This window comes from Xenopus laevis, chromosome 7L (genome assembly GCF_017654675.1).
Source record: "Xenopus laevis strain J_2021 chromosome 7L, Xenopus_laevis_v10.1, whole genome shotgun sequence".
Classification (NCBI taxonomy): Eukaryota; Metazoa; Chordata; class Amphibia; order Anura; family Pipidae; genus Xenopus; species Xenopus laevis.
The window spans coordinates 87739959-87756780 of record NC_054383.1 but is presented as its reverse complement, the minus strand read 5'-3'; the positions used below and the strand labels follow the sequence as shown (position 1 = coordinate 87756780).

Below are 16822 nucleotides of genomic sequence, written 5' to 3'. Positions count from 1 at the left end.
AGGCGTCGCTATCGCATTTTCGCTGCTTAGTGAATTTGCCCCATAGTCTCTTGAAAATATTGGAACTCTGTTTTATGGCATTGAAGTGCCCAAATGAACAAAATTGTCCACACGGCATGCATAGATTAATAAGTTGCTAAAGAGCTGCCAAAAAACTCTCCATTATTATATATTGAGTGAACATAGATCTACAAAATACATTTGTTCTGATACAATTAAACACAGTAGCCAATTTCGTTGGTGTTGAACTATTAAACTCCCTTGCTCCAATACAGCCTCTTGTATTTGGGGGGGGGATACAGAACTGAACAAACGGCTCTGTGCAGAGAGTTTTATATCCTTCTGTACACACGCAATACTGCTAATTCAAATAGCAAGAAAATAAATCTGATCGCATTGCCTCCATTTGCATATGTTAACAGGCAAAGCTTTAATAGCGCATTTTGCTTTTTATGGCTGAGTTTTGTCTGTTTTCTTCCCTCAGGCCTGAGCTCATAAGGTGCTTGATAACTAAAGGCCTATTATTATTTTTATAATGCAATGCTGTCACAAGTGATTTAACTCTGCAAAGTGACATAAAATTGTCATTAAATGTAGGTTTTTTTTCAGACACAAAGTAATGGGTTGGCTAATTCCAGTTTATATCTATAGCAGACCGTTCAGTATTTAGGATGTTGGTGTCCTAAAAATGTTGCTAAATAATGCAAAGTTCACAAGAGAATTTATATTATTATAAATAAATTCCCAAATGGAGTCATTAATAACAAGAGGTCCAAACATACTGCAGAAGAGAGAAAGTGTACTAAATCGTATTACAGTGTCCCACCGGGGCCACCACCAATTACACCATTCAACATGGAAGTGCCCTTTATTGAAGAGCCCTTATATATAATATTATCCAGACACCTGCCAGTCAACATCTCATTCCCAACCAAGGGGCAAATTTACTAAGCGCAGAAAATGCGCTAGTGACGGCTTTGCCAGACGTAGTTTCGCCAGGGCTGCTCAAATTCACTAAAATCCACAGTTGCGCCCAGGGAGGCGAAAGGTAGTGAAGTTGCGCTATCGTTAATTCGTCAAGCAAAGCAAAGTTACGTTTGCGATGCCTAATTTGCATACGGCGCCAAGTTAAAGTACAATGGACGTATATGTAGCAGCATAAACGACATTATACTACACAAGCCTGGGAAACTTTCATTTAATAAAATAGAGGTCTTATATTGCCCTACACATGTGCCCACTGTATAGTTTAGGTGCCATATGTTAGGAAATGTAGGGGGGAAGGAGGGTACCCCCAAAAAAAATTCGATCTTTTTCAGCCTGCCATCCTGAAAAATGTAAAAGACGCCAGCATTTTTTGGGACTTCATCTGGCGTTAGGGTGCGAAGTATCGCTAGAGTTTGTCTACTTCGCTAGAGAATTTACGCTAGCACCCGTTCGAAGTGGCGAAGTGCCGCTTTGCAGCCATTGCGACACTTCACCAGGCGTAAATTCGCTCACACAACGCTAATTCACTAAAATGCGGAGTTTGCCCCGGGCGTCGAACGCTGACGACTTTTCGCTTCATTTCTGCCTAGCGTCAAGGTCTTGCGATCAGACTAATTTGCATACGGTGGGAAATTTAAAAGTTGAATGGAAATCTTTATGTTATATGTTACAGCAAATACATGACATTTCCACTGTTAATTACACATGTCCAGGGAACCTTAATAAAGACAGAGTTAATATAATGCAAATTCGTCAAGCAAAGTTACACTTGCGATGCCTAATTTGCATACGGCGCCAAGTTAAAGTACAATGGACGTAACTATATTATATTACACAAGTCTGGGAAACCTTCATAAAATAAAATAGAGGCCATATATTGCCCTACACATGAGCCCACTATATAGTTTATGTTCCATATGTTAGAAAATGTATGGGGGTTACCCAAAAAAAAATTTTAGGACTTTTGCAGGCTATTACTCAAAAAAGGAAAAGACGCCAGCGTTTTTTGAACTTTGATGCTTTTTAAACGAATATGATGTAAGTAACAGAAGATTGAGGATGATCTATGTACTCCAATGCACTTCTCCTGGTCTGAGCTGGTGAAGGCAAATCTGGCGAAAGAGCTAACGTTTAGTAAAATCTGCATTTTAGTGAATTTGCGGAGTAACGTCTATTCACCAGAGTGAATTGTCACCTGGCGATAGAGTGCAAATGAGCACTAGCACCTATCTCTTTCGCTAGCGAATTGGCTCCTGCACCTGTTAGGAAATGCGAAGTCCCTGCGGAAGGTAACGCTGGTGATTTGTCGCCAGCGTTTGCCACTTCGCCCGTTAGTAAATCTGCCCCTTAGTCTGATGTAGAGACTGACATTCTGAGACAATTCACAATAGGTTTTCATGTTTTATTATTTGTGGTTTTTGACTTGTTTAACCTTTTATTCAGCAGCTCTCCGGTTTGCAGGTTCAACAATCTGTTTGCTAGGGGCCAAATTACCCTAGCAACCATGCATTGATTGAAAAAGAGACTGGAATATGAATAGGAGAGGCCTGAATGGAAAGGGGAGTAGCAATTACAATACATTTGTAGCCTTATAGAGCATTTGTTTTTTAGATGGGATCAGCCACCCCCATTCGCAAGCTAGAAAGAATCAGAAGAAAAAGGCAAATAATTCAAAAACTATAAAAAGCTCAGTTAAAAAGTTGCATCGATTTGGCCATTCGATAACATATTAAAAATTAACCCAAAGGTGAACCACCCCTTTAAGTTGAAATCAGGGCTTTACGAAGGCCATTCAAGTCACTCTCATCTCAAGAAACCTATGCGGTATGGGCCTTACTTTGTGTATAGGGGCTTTATACTGCTGAAATGTGAGCCTTTCCCAACTATTGCCACAAAATAGTAAGCACTGAATTGGGAATAATGTAATTGTACACTATAGCCTTAAAGGAGAATGAAACCCCTAAAGAGAAAAGCCCCCCATCGACTACCCTCCACTGGCCCCCTCAATGCTCCCTCCCCTCATAGTTGTATATTAGTAAAAGTGTCCCTGGTATAAAGCTGACCTATCCATGCAGAATAGCACATCGGAGTTTATGGATACCATCTTTAGTATCTTCTCATTTCTTTGGTAAGACTTTGCCAACACTTATTTAGTAGTTTTTGGAGCATGCACAGTTGGAGCCACTCTGTATTAGCGGCATCTACGCTCCATAAATGTTCTAAAAAAAAAAGAAGAGGATCTGAAGATGGCTCCATTATGCTGCATGCATAGATAGGTCAACATTACTGCCAGGGACACTTATTTAGTAGACTATTGTATGTGCGGAGGGAGCAGGAGGGTGGCTAAGCCAACAGCCCCAGAACATAATTCTTCCTCCCCCAAACATAACATCTGCATTATTCATACAGACATATCCCACTGTTGAGGACCTTTATACCACTGCAGTCGATGCTTGTCATTGCACTGCATTAAGGAAAGCACACATCAAGGATTGGTAAGAGAAACACATAGCAAAGCAGTTATAGGAATTTAGGAATAGGTTCAGGGGCAATCCTGGCCCCTCCGCCGCCTGAGGCAGCAGCAGTTGCTGCTAACCTCCCCCCCCCCCGGAAATTCGCTCTTAAAGTACTAGGAGCAGCATTTTTGCTGCCCCTGGTACCTAGTGGGGCTCTGCCGCCTGAGGCGACAGCCTCAACTTGCCTCATTGGCGAAGCACCCCTGAATAGGTTACACAAAATGATGACATCATACACAGCACGGAGTCAATGGGACAAATTCCCTAAGCGGCGCAAATTTGCTAGTGACGGCTTCGCCCACCTCGCAACACTTTGCCAGGCGTAAATTCGGTAGGACAATGCTAATTCACTAAAATGCAAAGTTGCGCTACTTTGGTAAGCAAAGCGAAGTTGCACTAGCGTTGGCTAATTTGCATACGGCAGAAGTGAAAGTTGAATGGACGTATATGTTGCAGCAAATACATTACTCTACACAAGCCCAGGGAACCTTAATAAAATAAAATAGAGTTGTTATATCGCCCTACACATGAGCCCAGTGTATAGTTTATGTGCCATATGTTAGGAAATGTAGGGGGGAAGCCGGGTACCCCAAAAAAATTTACAGTCTTTTGCAGCCTATCACTCTGAAAAAAGGAAGACACCAGTGTTTTTTTTGGGACTTAGAAAATGTTTCTATAAAAAATTGAGGAAGTCCTATCCACTCCATTGCACTTCGCCTGGTCTGAGCTGCCGAAGGCAAGTCTGGCGAATGAGTTAACCTTCAGTAAAATCTGCATCTTAGTGAATTTGCCGAGTTACGTACGTTCGCCAGAGTAAAAGTTCGCCTGGCGTTAGAGTGGGAAGCAACGCTAGTGTCTGTCTCTTTCGCTAGTGAAGTGACTCCTGTGCCCGTTAGGGAACTGGCGAAGTTCAGAAATTACGTCACGCTGGCGAATTTTCGCTAGAGTTAGTTACTTTGCCGTTTAGGGAATCTACCCCAATGGCTGTATACTAATGTATACCCTCCAACGGCTCCCTACCTGTCAAGGCACTCCATGTCTGTGTATGACATCATCATTTCCGCTGTTAATGACCTGGAAAATGAATGTTGCTTAGAGATGTCATCAGTTATTATTTGTGTCACTTCTGCTGCAGGACAGACTGAAACTTGAATTTACAAAAAATGTACCCGTCATAATAAATGAGTGTATTAGAGGTCACTCCAGCCTTCACCTGTCCAGCTTTTTCACAGCCTACCTGATTGTTGGTGCCATTCAATGGAGCACAATATATGGGGTTTTATGTGGCTTGGTTGAACACAAAAAATACAGTCCAGTGGATGGGAACTCCTTAACCATCTATCCACTTTTATAGGATTTTTTAGAGGAATGTTTAGCAAATTGTAAAGTTTAATTACACCCTTTGATAAATATGCCCCTAAAACTCCTATACAAGTGGGTCGATAGCTGGGGAGCCTCCCTATGGCAACCTGCAATAAGAGTTGCAGTGAGTCATCCTCTGACAAATAGAAAAACTCCATCAGCTTCAGCTATTGATCACTGTTTGGTGGCTGATATTTTATCTCACTGTCATTTAATACTGGATGGTTACATTCAAAAATATTTTTTTTAAAAATGGGTATAACAACCACATTTACATCCTGTTCTGGAAGTTTCTCAGCTGGCTCCAAAAGCTACAATATATAGGGCAGGACTATGAACTTTGGTACTAGTTATATGCAGCAGGAGGTGAAGGAACCCGGATTTATTTACTATTTTAAAACGTTTCTAGGGAATAATACCACTTTATTCATGCTTAATTATTCTGTCTCGTATGTAACCATATGCAATTTCCCCCAAATCTTACATTGCCTACGATAACTTCTTATCAATCTAGCAGGAATTTATTTTACATTGGACAATAATAAACTATTTCACTATTCTGAATTTTAAAAGGTTTTTACAATATCATTGGCCACAAGGTGGCAGTATATGATTACAAATCTTGTATTCAAAAATCCAATACCGGCTATAGGATAAATATATGTTATGTACAAGTATTTTTTGAGCAGAGGTTCCATGTAGGTGCCCCCACCCCCAGCACTCCCAGTTATATGTTCTGAATGAAACTCATGATAGGGAGATGTTGGCTGTGCAATTCCCATATGTGGTTCTGTTGAATACATGCAGAGAAAGGGTGCAATATTTTGCTCTATTTTAGGAGAGCACCTTTAGGATGAGAACACACGGGTGCATGCATCCAGGCCAGGCAACAAAATGTCTGAAAATGCCATTGTATTGTAGTGAATTTGAATCACTGCTAGTAAAAGAGTTTCCTTACACAATCTAGGGAAAAAGCAAGGGGAGGTACCGAGATATTTTCAGAAGTTATTTTCTAGCCCACGTTTGATTCGATTTTGTATGGGGCAAAATTTCTAGGTTTATACCGTTAGGGGAACAAGGACATTTTTTTTAAAAACACATTGCAATTTGTGACGCAGCTTTGGATAAATGAGCCCTTGGACCTTATTCATCGATTCCTATTGTGTTATATTGCTGAGCCATCAACTACAAAGGTCTCCTTGGTCACTCCCCATCTTCAGGTCTGGATTTCGGAGTCAGGTGCCCCTAGGCCCTCTGGCCTGCCACTGCTCCTCATAACCGCCATCTGGAGCACTGGGGGTTAAACGTGCAGAAGATGCACATTCCCAGTGCTTCTGAAAACATTAGAATGTGGGTGGGCAGCATACCACCCCTAAAATCTTGTCGCCCTTGGCCCAGGCCTTTGTAGCCTTCCCACAAATCCGGGCTTGCCTATCTTGTTAGATGGTCTACATCAGGGGTCCCCAACCTTTTTTACCTTCGAGCCACGTTTAAATGTGAAACGAGTTGGGGAGCAGAGTAAGTGCTGTGATTGTCTATTTGGTAGCCGCTTTGTGTACTGGCAGCCTACAGGATGTTTTTGAGCCAATCGACCCCCCCCTCGAAATAAAAAATTACACTGTCCATGTCTACCAACCAAATGTGTCAATAGTGTGACGCTTTTCAATTTGGAGAGACATAAGAAACCGTTATTATATACAGCATGTCCAACATCTCTTTCCCAAACCTAGATATGTTTCAGTATGCAGTTGGCCCTCCGTTTGCAGTTATAACCTCCAACTCTTCTAGGAAGGCTTCTGATTAGATATTGGAACATTGCTGGTGGGATTTGCTTCTATTCAGTCAAAAGATATTGGGGATTCATTACACGTGTTCATTTGGGTTGATGTGCAGGCCAGTCAAGTTCTATTGCTCCCATCTCAAGGCCAGCCAATTAAGTTATTTCACTCCCATCTCCAGGCCAGTCAAGCTCTTCCACTCCCATCTCCAGGGCAGTCAAGTTCTTCCATCTCCAGGCCAGTCAAGTTCTTCCACTCCCATCTCCAGGCCAGTCAAGTTCTTTCACTCCCATCTCCAGGCCAGTCAAGTTCTTTCACTCCCATCTCCAGGCCAGTCAAGTTCTTTCACTCCCATCTCCAGGCCAGTCAAGTTCTTCCACCCCAGCTCCAGGCCAGTCAAGTAAATTCTTCCACATCTGATCTCCGGGCCACTCAAATTCTTTCACTCCCATCAATGGGCAAGTGAAGTAAGTTCTTCCACTCCAATCTCCAGGCCAGACAAGTTCTTCCTCTCTCATCTCTAGGCCAGTCAAATTCTTCCACTCCCATCTCCAGGCCAGTAAAGTTCTACCACTCCCATCTCCAGGGCAGTCACATTATTTCACTCCCATATTCAGGCCAGTCAAGCAAGTTCTTCCACTTGCATCTCCAGGGGAGTCAAGTAAGCTCTTCGACTCCCATCTCCAGGCCAGTGAAGTTCTTCCACTCCCATCTCCTTGTTTTAGGTCACTCTAGCTTTGTGACAGGCAGGGTTCTGCACAATATGGGGTTCATTTTGGACTTGTATCGGTCCATAAATTTGATTCTGAAAATTGAGCAGTATCAGGGAGCTTCACATGCAGCTGTTTAAATGGATCACAAATCTGTCATTCTACCAGCTGCTAGCATTCCAATAAATACTCACTGAACCCAGAGAGGCATAACTGTGATGGTGGCCATGCAACCCCAAGATTTCAAAACCCAAAAATACAATTTTGCATAATGAAAAAACACAATTGTAAGTAACTTCCTATTTATACATGAACTACACCTTTCCATTATTTGTTACTATTGCTACTGAAAGCAATATAATATTTTCTGCCCTGGTAACAGACTTGTGGGGGCGTATACAAGGCTGTCTGTCTACTACATTGTTTCAAAAGATAGAACCAGCAGTGCAAACATTGGACAGAAGAATACGGATGATCTTTGCTGTAAATAACCTGTAAAATCACAGAAAATTTTAAATAAATGTATATTGGAAGATTGCTAAGAATTACATTTTTCTCCATTTGTGTTTTTGATGTGTATATATATATATATATATATATATATATACTCACTCACAAATGCTGACGCACACCAGGATTTTTCTTCAAGTGGTTAGTTTTATTTCATCTATCTGGATGAAATAAACTATCCACATCATCTGGATGAAATAAAACTAACCACTTGAAGAAAAATCCTGGTGTGCGTCAGCATTTGTGAGTGGATATACTAATTTTTTCCTGTTCAGCACCCAGGTATTCGTACTCATAGTGTGTGCCCAAGCCTTTGCATATGTATGTATATATATATATATATATATATATATATATATATAATATATATATATATATATATATATATATATATATATACACACACACCTTTTATATTATTCTTCTTACAATTTGAAGAGCTCTACAGATCTCCAGTCAGGGGCTTGGCCATTAATCTAAACAACACAAAGTAGCGAGCACATAAAAACATAAATAGTTTATTGCACATAAAAAAGACAAATACAAATCACTGGGCAAACAACAACTAACAGCTTTTTCGACTAACTTTAGCTTCCTTGCACAGCTCAGCTGGAAAGAAAAGACACATCCGTATTCGTATCCAAAGAGGAAGGTGTCTATAACGGCTGCGAGTGTACGACTCAGGCTGGTGACAATCGGCTTTGGCTAAGTTGATGTCAACATTGGCAGTGGCTGCTTATTTTTCTAGGCACAGCAATACCGAAAACTGTTATAAAAAAAAAAAAACCCCCAAACAAACAAATGAAGTCCTACATGCCTAAAAACAGAACGGGAAGTAATTACAAGTATGCCCTTTAAAAACTAAAATCCTGGTTTTATTTTTTCCCAGCAGTAACGAAAATCATTGTTTAGATGCCAGTCTAAATTTCCCTGATCATTTCTTCTCTCTGTTTCCAGTTTTACAGATTCAATCCTTTCATTGCCAAATCCTGATGGTGTTTGGCTTCTTAATCGAGCCTCTCCCCCGGCCCCTGCCTCCTTTGTCCTGCTAAAATGGATTTGTGCAGCTGCTCGTGATTGTTAGAAATACCCACACCCACAGGCTACAAATTCTCTCCTACCCAGTTTATTCCTGCCAGGCACCTGGCATGAGAGATGGATGCTCAAGTTATTTAAACCAGACTTTTTAAAAGTGCATTTGCTTCAAAGTATCTGCACAAAAACAGGAGTCCACTCCCAAGCCAACTGGAAGCATGATACAGATTGCAAACAGCTACCCAGGTACCCAGAATTAACAACACACAATGAGAAAGTGTTGCTGTATAACCCATGCACATACTCCAGGCTTTATCGGCGCATTGTTGAGCTACTGCTTCTTCTTTGCTGCAGACTCAAACTCTGACGGCCCGTATGTAATAAAAGGCACAACGTTTGCCCAGGAGCAGTAACTCTTAGCAACCAATAAGATAATTACTCACTTAAAAATAAATGCTACCTGCTGATTGGTTGCTATAGGTGATAAGAAGTGTAGAAAAGTTTGCTCCTGATATTACATAAACCCATATGAATTTCTTTAGACAAGCAAACAAACCAATTATTACAGATTTGGATATAACAAGAATTTCTATACCTTTCTATACCTACCTACATTCAGATTTGTAATAACCCCAGGACTGAAATATAGTGTTTCTACCCATCCAAAAAAGATGCTTGCAGCTTGGAATCATTTATGTACTTCTCGCCTGTATCTGTAGACAGCAATTCCAGCTGTGCATAGTTCATGTTATCAGTAGGATACAGTGTGGGTGGTTAAGCATAATGGCATTTATGATCTTACTGTTAAATTATATTCTCTCCAGTTGTGATGGGGACACAGGAACCATAGCGATAAAGGTATCTTCTGACCAGAAGGCAGGACAATAAGTTCAGATCTGCAGACTCTTCCTCTCTCCCTTGAGGCCCGCACAGCCCAAAGGGTTCCAGTTTGTAAAACAGTAATACTTGAAAAACAAAAGGGGATATTTCCTCGTACATGTCTGAAAGCAACATAGAAATCCCCTTTTCTTCCACGTCTAGAGAGACACAGAAACCATGGAGACATACCAAAGCCACCCCCAAAAATAGGGAGGGAAGAACTCTGACATGAGACCACTTTTCAGACAAAGGCTGCCACCACAGAAAGCAGTGAGCACCAAGTGGCTGCCTTAAAGACCTGCTCTGCTTATGCAGAATTCCTGTGAGCCCAGAGAGGCCTAGTAGAATGGGTCCAGTTTAATTGAGTATGTCTTCTACACCACATAGGAATGCTTCATTGTCTCCTTAATTCAACATACAATGGTAGTTTTTGTGGCAGGCAAGCCCTTGTGGGCCCCTAAAGGTAAGACAAAATCTGTTCAGGGCTTGGTGCAAGAAAATCTTAAGTGCTGTGATCATGTACACAGAGTGATGTTTAGCTTTTCTAGAATTCTTTGAATTGTTACAGAATGATGTAAAAATGATCTCCCCATTTCCAATGTGGAATTAAGATACCACCTTGAATAAGAATCTGGGTATGGTACCAAGGACAGACAAATTTTTGTGATCTCCAAAATATTGATCTGTAAGCTGGATTCTTCCAGAGGCCATAGGTTTTACATTGGTCATGAAAGGTTGAGCCCCATTCCCCAATGCCCCAATATCTGGCATTCCAGCTGGACGAATGGTTTGTCTTGACAAAGCCGCGTTGTGCAGCGAAACAGCTGTCGAGGCAAGGTGCTGCGAGTGAAAGAGGGGGCCCTCTCTCCCTTGGTGCCTGACGGGTTTAGGACGAGTCAATACGACGACTGTGACTGCACACAATAATGAGGTTGGATTGAGCAGCGTTATGTACTGCACAATATGATTTCATCACCTGAATATGGATCCTATAGTGGAACGACATTGCAACGAAGTATCAAATTTATTTATCCCATGAAGATGCCACATATGTTGCTTAACTTGGCATATTAGAGGGATACAATTATGTTGCCGTGTCCACTAATTACCGCATGGCGGAATAAATGGCAATCACAGCACGCTGCTGATACTGCTCTCATCTCCATTAACCACCTCTAGGACTTAGTGCTATTGCAAAAGGCACTCTACAGTCGCCATACATGTCCTGCCCACCCTAACTCGGCACATCTGAATTTTTTTTTGTTAGGAAACTGGATAATTGCAGGGGATCATTACATGCACGAAGTTCATGACTTTGCAAACCATAACAAGTTATTTCTATAACTTAATCAATATGGGACAATAACTGCAGTCTGGACATATGCACTTATGTGTTGGGATTCTGACACTCCCCCGACCCTTTTCTGTTTATTGCATTATAATATATGTTGATATGCTCATTATTTCAATTAAGCTCTATAGAGTGTTAGACCTAATATAGGAGGGGCCCCTTCTTTTACTTAATAACATTTGGTTTTTAAGTGGGTTTATCTACATTTTCACTTGTACATAATTTTTGGTTTGTCTTGTGCTAACCAATTGGGCACTGCCCACCAGGCCAGAGATCTTTGTTTCCCTCAGGAAAGCTATGCTCTGGTGAAGAGATTTTCTGATCCAAAGTCTTATCACTGTTGTCAGAAAAAAGCAAAGCAAAACCGGTCAAATGGGATGACTCTGATCAATTATACCATTAACCAAAGAATCTTCATTCATATCTATGTAGTTCTTTCAACAACTACAGGTACCCAAGTTCCAGATCTTAAGCTGTGTTTCCTTAGAGAAGGGATCCCCAACCTTTTTTACCCATGAGCTACATTCAAATACTAAAAGAGCTGGGGAGCAACACATGCATGCAAAAACGTTCCTGGGGTGCTAAATAAGGTCTGTGATTGGTTATTTGGTAGCCCCAATATAGACTGGAAGCCTACAAGATGTGCTGTTTGGCAGTACATCTGGTTTTTTCTGCAACCAAAACTTGCCTCCAAGCCTGGAATTGTAAAATATGCACCTGCTTTGAGACCAATGGGAGCAACATCCAAGGGGTTGGTGAGCAACATGTTGCTCACGGGCCATTGATTGGGGATCACTGCCTTACAGAGAAAGAAAATCCAAGAAATTTGTCCTGACTGGTCAAAAGGGATGACCTGCAAGTAATGATCAACAAGCTGAACATCTATAAAGACTCTGGATGGATAAGAGAACATTGTATTTGGCTTAGTGATGTACAGTCAGTCCCCAACACACTGAAGCCTTCATAAGTGCACTGTGGCTGAGATCCAGATCTCTGAATCATTATTTTGGCTAGGTGTTGGACACTCAAAAAAAAAAAATGTGTGTCCTCTGGGCTGTGCAAGAGATACAGAGAGAGAGGAAGTAGCTCTGATTTTATCACAGTGTCCTCTCCTGGTGGGAGGGCCCTTTAACGCCATGGTTCCTGTGACCCCCTAACAGAAAATTGTTGTTGGAAGGTATAACCTTCAGTTCTTGAGTGTAACAGACATACAAGCTTCTATACGTCCTTTCACTATAATCTTCAAGTGTACAAAATGATTTGAATGAGGTTCACCTAACACTTAAAAAAAACAGGCATCCCACAAAACCAGTGTAATTCCTTTTGTTCATAATGTGTTATAAGTATAACTGAGCTCTGCTTTATCGGAGAAGACAAGCTACAAGGAATATACTAAGTGGCAAAATGTCCTTAGTGATTTGTCCAGGCTCCTGCCGCATAGAAAAATGGGGTGCCATGCCCCAAATCTATGTCACAGTGACAGTGGACGCTCCCTGTATGGACTCCATGATGGCTGTAAATCGATTGCACAGGTCAAACGGCGAATGCGGCCGGATCTTTGGGGGTTCCTTTAACACAATGAGGTCACTGGAGCAGTCAAGTAGCCTAGGAAGGAACTGTCCTAGCTTCATTTGCAGCTCATCTGTAAAACAAAAGGCAATAACTTTTATCATAGACGTGATCACTTGTTGGCATGAAGCTACTCCTACCATAGCAATGCAATGCCAGAGATTTATTTCCTTTTTTTTGCATGCACAACTCAGACTGAGGGGAAACAAAATCAATTCTCTGTGTCTGCACTGACCCATATATATGTGTGTGCCGTGTGTATATTATATAAATAGATAGATAAACACAATGTAGTTTTGAGCATCCTTGAGCATGGAGAAGAGCAAACAGAAAGAAAGGAAATAATGTATATGAATTCTTCAGTGTCTAATAAGTACTGCTCAGCGCTAATTTGTATCCTACCCATCGTGCCGGTGACTCTTATGTCTGGAATTCATTGCCGGCAGAGACAGATTTCTGACAGCCCATTAATCTCGCTCTGTACGGGCTTGGAGGGACAATGTGTATTCTAATGTGCCATAAACTGAAATCGTTATGCTTTAATCTTCCTTAGGAAGAGAAAAGAGGGGGCCGCCAGTCAATAAATATGCAGGGATGTTAAAAGTGACACGGGTTATTACTGCATCAACTGCTCGTGCAGTTTCAGCGGAGACAGTAGTCAGGGCAAAGTGGGGGAACCAAACTGTGGAAAAGTCAAACACACCAAGGTCAACACTGCAAAGTTTTGGTTTTTTTTTTTCATTTTAAAGGGTATTTTTCAGGAATTTTAATACCCCACTTACACATACACAACTAACATAATACAAATGCAGGGGAATTTGTCCTCCGGTGGCACTGCACTTTAATTTGTATACACCCGGGTGTAAAACTAAACAATGTGGGCTTAATTATGTCCAGGCACCCCTAGCAACAATACTTCTGTCGCTTCTATTTCTGGTGTATAATGGGCAGAGCACAGCACTGTACTTGCTTCTCCTTAGCGCCCTGCTTCCATTGGTATATTTATTTGTAGCACCAACCAAACTGTTTGCCTTGCACAGTAGAGATGGATGTCTATACGTTTACAAAGAGATTCTAGCTTTGCACCTCTAATTTCTATACTTGCACCTAGTGGTAGGCAGAACATTTTGCCACACTTCCAGGCACAATGACATGGGAACGCTAAGGGAAAAATGGAGGTTCCTGGCCAGATATTTCATTAACTAACAATATTTTAAAACAATCTGTATTGAGTTATTCTGTATTTTTGTTCTGTGGCTCTCCAGTTCGGAATTTAAATTGTTCTCTCGCTGTTAGGGCCATATAAACCCTAGCAACCAGGCAGGCTGCAAGAAGAGCCGCTAATTGTGATAATAAGGACACAAACAATGATTAAAGCTAGGCAAAAACCAAATGGATCTTTTCAGCTGGTATATATATATATATATATATATATATATATATATATATATATATATATATATATATATATATATATATATATATATATATATATATATATATAAATCACAACAGGGTGCCCTGTACAGACTTCTCTGTAAAGGAATGCATCAACAGCTAAATGTGGCCCTGCGCTGTGTGTGGCCAGCTTTAGACTAACACGCTCTTGTTCATTATACAAGACTGTTGCACCAATATCCTGCTTTCTTACCATCAATATCTTGCCCAAGGTAAGAACACCATCTATTCCTCATCTCTTCAATGGCAGAAAGGTCTTCCTCAGAGATTTTGTTGTTGAAGATTAGATGCATGCAAGGAATGATCAGGTCATTCATAATACTAATCCCTTCTGAGACCTGTTCTTCTTGACTGCTCTCAAACAATGTGGCAGCCATATCATTAAGCTTCTGTAGAATACATTAAAAAGATAAAAATAGCGAATGAAAACATTAGCAGACATGCTGGTAAGTATAAGTTGTAACGGGGCCACTAAAGACAAATCCCCCTGTCTTGTCAGTGACGTATTCAGGAATCTCTTCCTGCATTCTCCAAATTTAACTACACAGTTACAAACCAGAGAAAGTCTGATTACCTGGTGATCTTTTGACGATGAAGATTTATTACCGCTGGATTCTTGGTTACTTGGCAACAGTGAATCTACTGGTAATATATCTTAGGGCAACAACACACGGTGCTCTTTGTCACTCAGTATTTTGTCAGGGCTTCAGAAGCCAGAAAATACCCTGCCATAGCAAGTACTAAGCATTGTCTCTGCTAAACAGTCAAATAACAACTAATCAAAACTACTGAATATATACAAACCAGTAGGCATTTCCTTCTGAAGAGCTGAATCAAGTTCTCCTCTACACCACGACTTGCCCCTGAACTCACAAGGGAACTGTTACACTGATAAGCATACACAAGGTAAGTAAGGGCTTCTTGCCATCTGAAAAGAAGAAATATAAAAATGCATATGAGCCTTTGCTGGAATTCTACACACTTTAAGCGATAAGAAGTGACAGTCTAACTTTAGAAGCCATTTTTTCCACTTCTTATCCAGGCAAACTTGTCAGGAAATATAAACTGGCGGGGGAGGGGGTCAAATGAAGACGAGGCAAGAGGTTGACTCACTTTTCATTTTGATAAAGCTCCAACCCAGTCAGAAGGTAAACCGACACCTTACGAAACAGGCTGTAGTCTTCATGCCATTTCTGTGAAAAATAAGCATTACAATTGTTAACGTATATTTTTTTAAGACTTTTTCAAACATGTTTTGTTTTAGCGTTACCAAGGAAAAATGACCCTTCATCATACAGTTCTAAATACTTTTCCATTAAAATAATGGTTTACTGATTTGTGTGTAGCTTTACTCAGATCTGAGAATAAGGACAGGAGATACTGTCCGCCTGTTTCCAAATAGTGGGCCACAGATTCATTATTCTACCTTGGGGCCAGGTTATACAGGTGTGGCATCAGTTATCTGGAAACCTTTTATCCAGAAAACTCGATTATGGGAAGGCCTTCTGTCATAGGGGCAGATTCCCTAAAGGGCGAAGTGACGAACGCAACTGAAAATTGTGACGTCATTTCAGAACTTTGTTGATTTCCTAACGGACGCAGGCTTAATTTCGCTAGCAAAGGAGATAAGACGCTAGCGTTGCTTCGCACGCTAACTCCAGGTGAATTTTCACTCTGACGAATGGACATAACTCCGCAAATTCACTAAGAAGCGGATTTTACTGAACGTTGCCTCATTTGCTAGACTTGCCTTCACCAGCTCAGACCAGGCGAAGTGCAATGGAGTGCATAGGACTTCCACAATTTTTAGTGCGTCTTTCCCTTTTCCCTTTCCCTTCAGAGTGATAGCCTGCAAAGGTCCGTACATTTTTTTGGGGGTAACCGGGTTCCCCCCTCCATTTTCTAACATATGGAACATAATCTATACAGTGGACTCATGTGTTGGGCATTATAACAACTTTATTTTCTTTATTAAGGTTCCCTGGACATTCAACTTTATCATTTCCTGCCTTATGCAAATTAGGCAAAACTAGCGCATCTTCGCTTTGATTGCCAAAGTACTTTTAGCGAAAATTCCCCAGCGTTCGGCACCCTGCACGCAACTTCGCACTTTAGGGAATTTCCGTTGTCCTATCGAATTTACACCTGGCGAGGTGTTGCGATGGCTGCAAAGCCGTCGCGCTGGTGCATTTTCGCCAGTTAGGGAATTTGCCCCCAAGACTCCATTTTAATCAAATAATTTACAAAATTTCTTTTTCTCTGTAATAATAAAGCAGTGCCATATATTTGATCCCAACTAAGATATAATAATATCTTTATACAATATCTTTATTGGTGGCAAAACAATTATATCGAGCGTAATTAGTGTTTAAATGATTTTTCAGTAGAATTTAAGAATGGAGATCCATATTACGGAAAGATACCTTATCCAGAAAACCCTGAGCATTCTGGATAACAGGTCCCATACCAGTAATATAATGATGCCATCCATAAACATCAGTGGAGCTTTTAAGTTGTCTAAACCATAAAAACTCTTGGAGGGCGACAACTAGGACAGACGGTAATGATAAAAATAAAACACCAAAAACCGATAAACAAATCTACATGTAGACAGGCCAGTTATGTGACTATTGTACATCAGTCAACACGTAATGCAATGGATCTTAG

At 40.9% G+C, this 16822-nt stretch overlaps 1 protein-coding gene across 6 annotated transcripts in view; it reads right to left on the bottom strand.

The window, feature by feature from the left end:
• Nucleotides 1-12028: 12028 nt before the first annotated feature.
• The window catches only part of usp28.L (ubiquitin specific peptidase 28 L homeolog), a 49764-nt gene continuing 44970 nt past the window's right edge, over nucleotides 12029-16822 (bottom strand). For all 6 annotated transcript variants that reach the window (XM_018225942.2, XM_018225945.2, XM_018225946.2 and 3 more), the window contains 4 exons: nucleotides 15269-15348; nucleotides 14960-15083; nucleotides 14349-14544; nucleotides 12029-12770 (listed from right to left, as the gene is read on the bottom strand). In XM_018225942.2, the coding sequence (XP_018081431.1) occupies nucleotides 12595-12770; nucleotides 14349-14544; nucleotides 14960-15083; nucleotides 15269-15348 (576 nt within the window). In that variant the 3' untranslated portion in view covers nucleotides 12029-12594. The remainder of the gene's footprint in view (nucleotides 12771-14348; nucleotides 14545-14959; nucleotides 15084-15268; nucleotides 15349-16822) is intronic.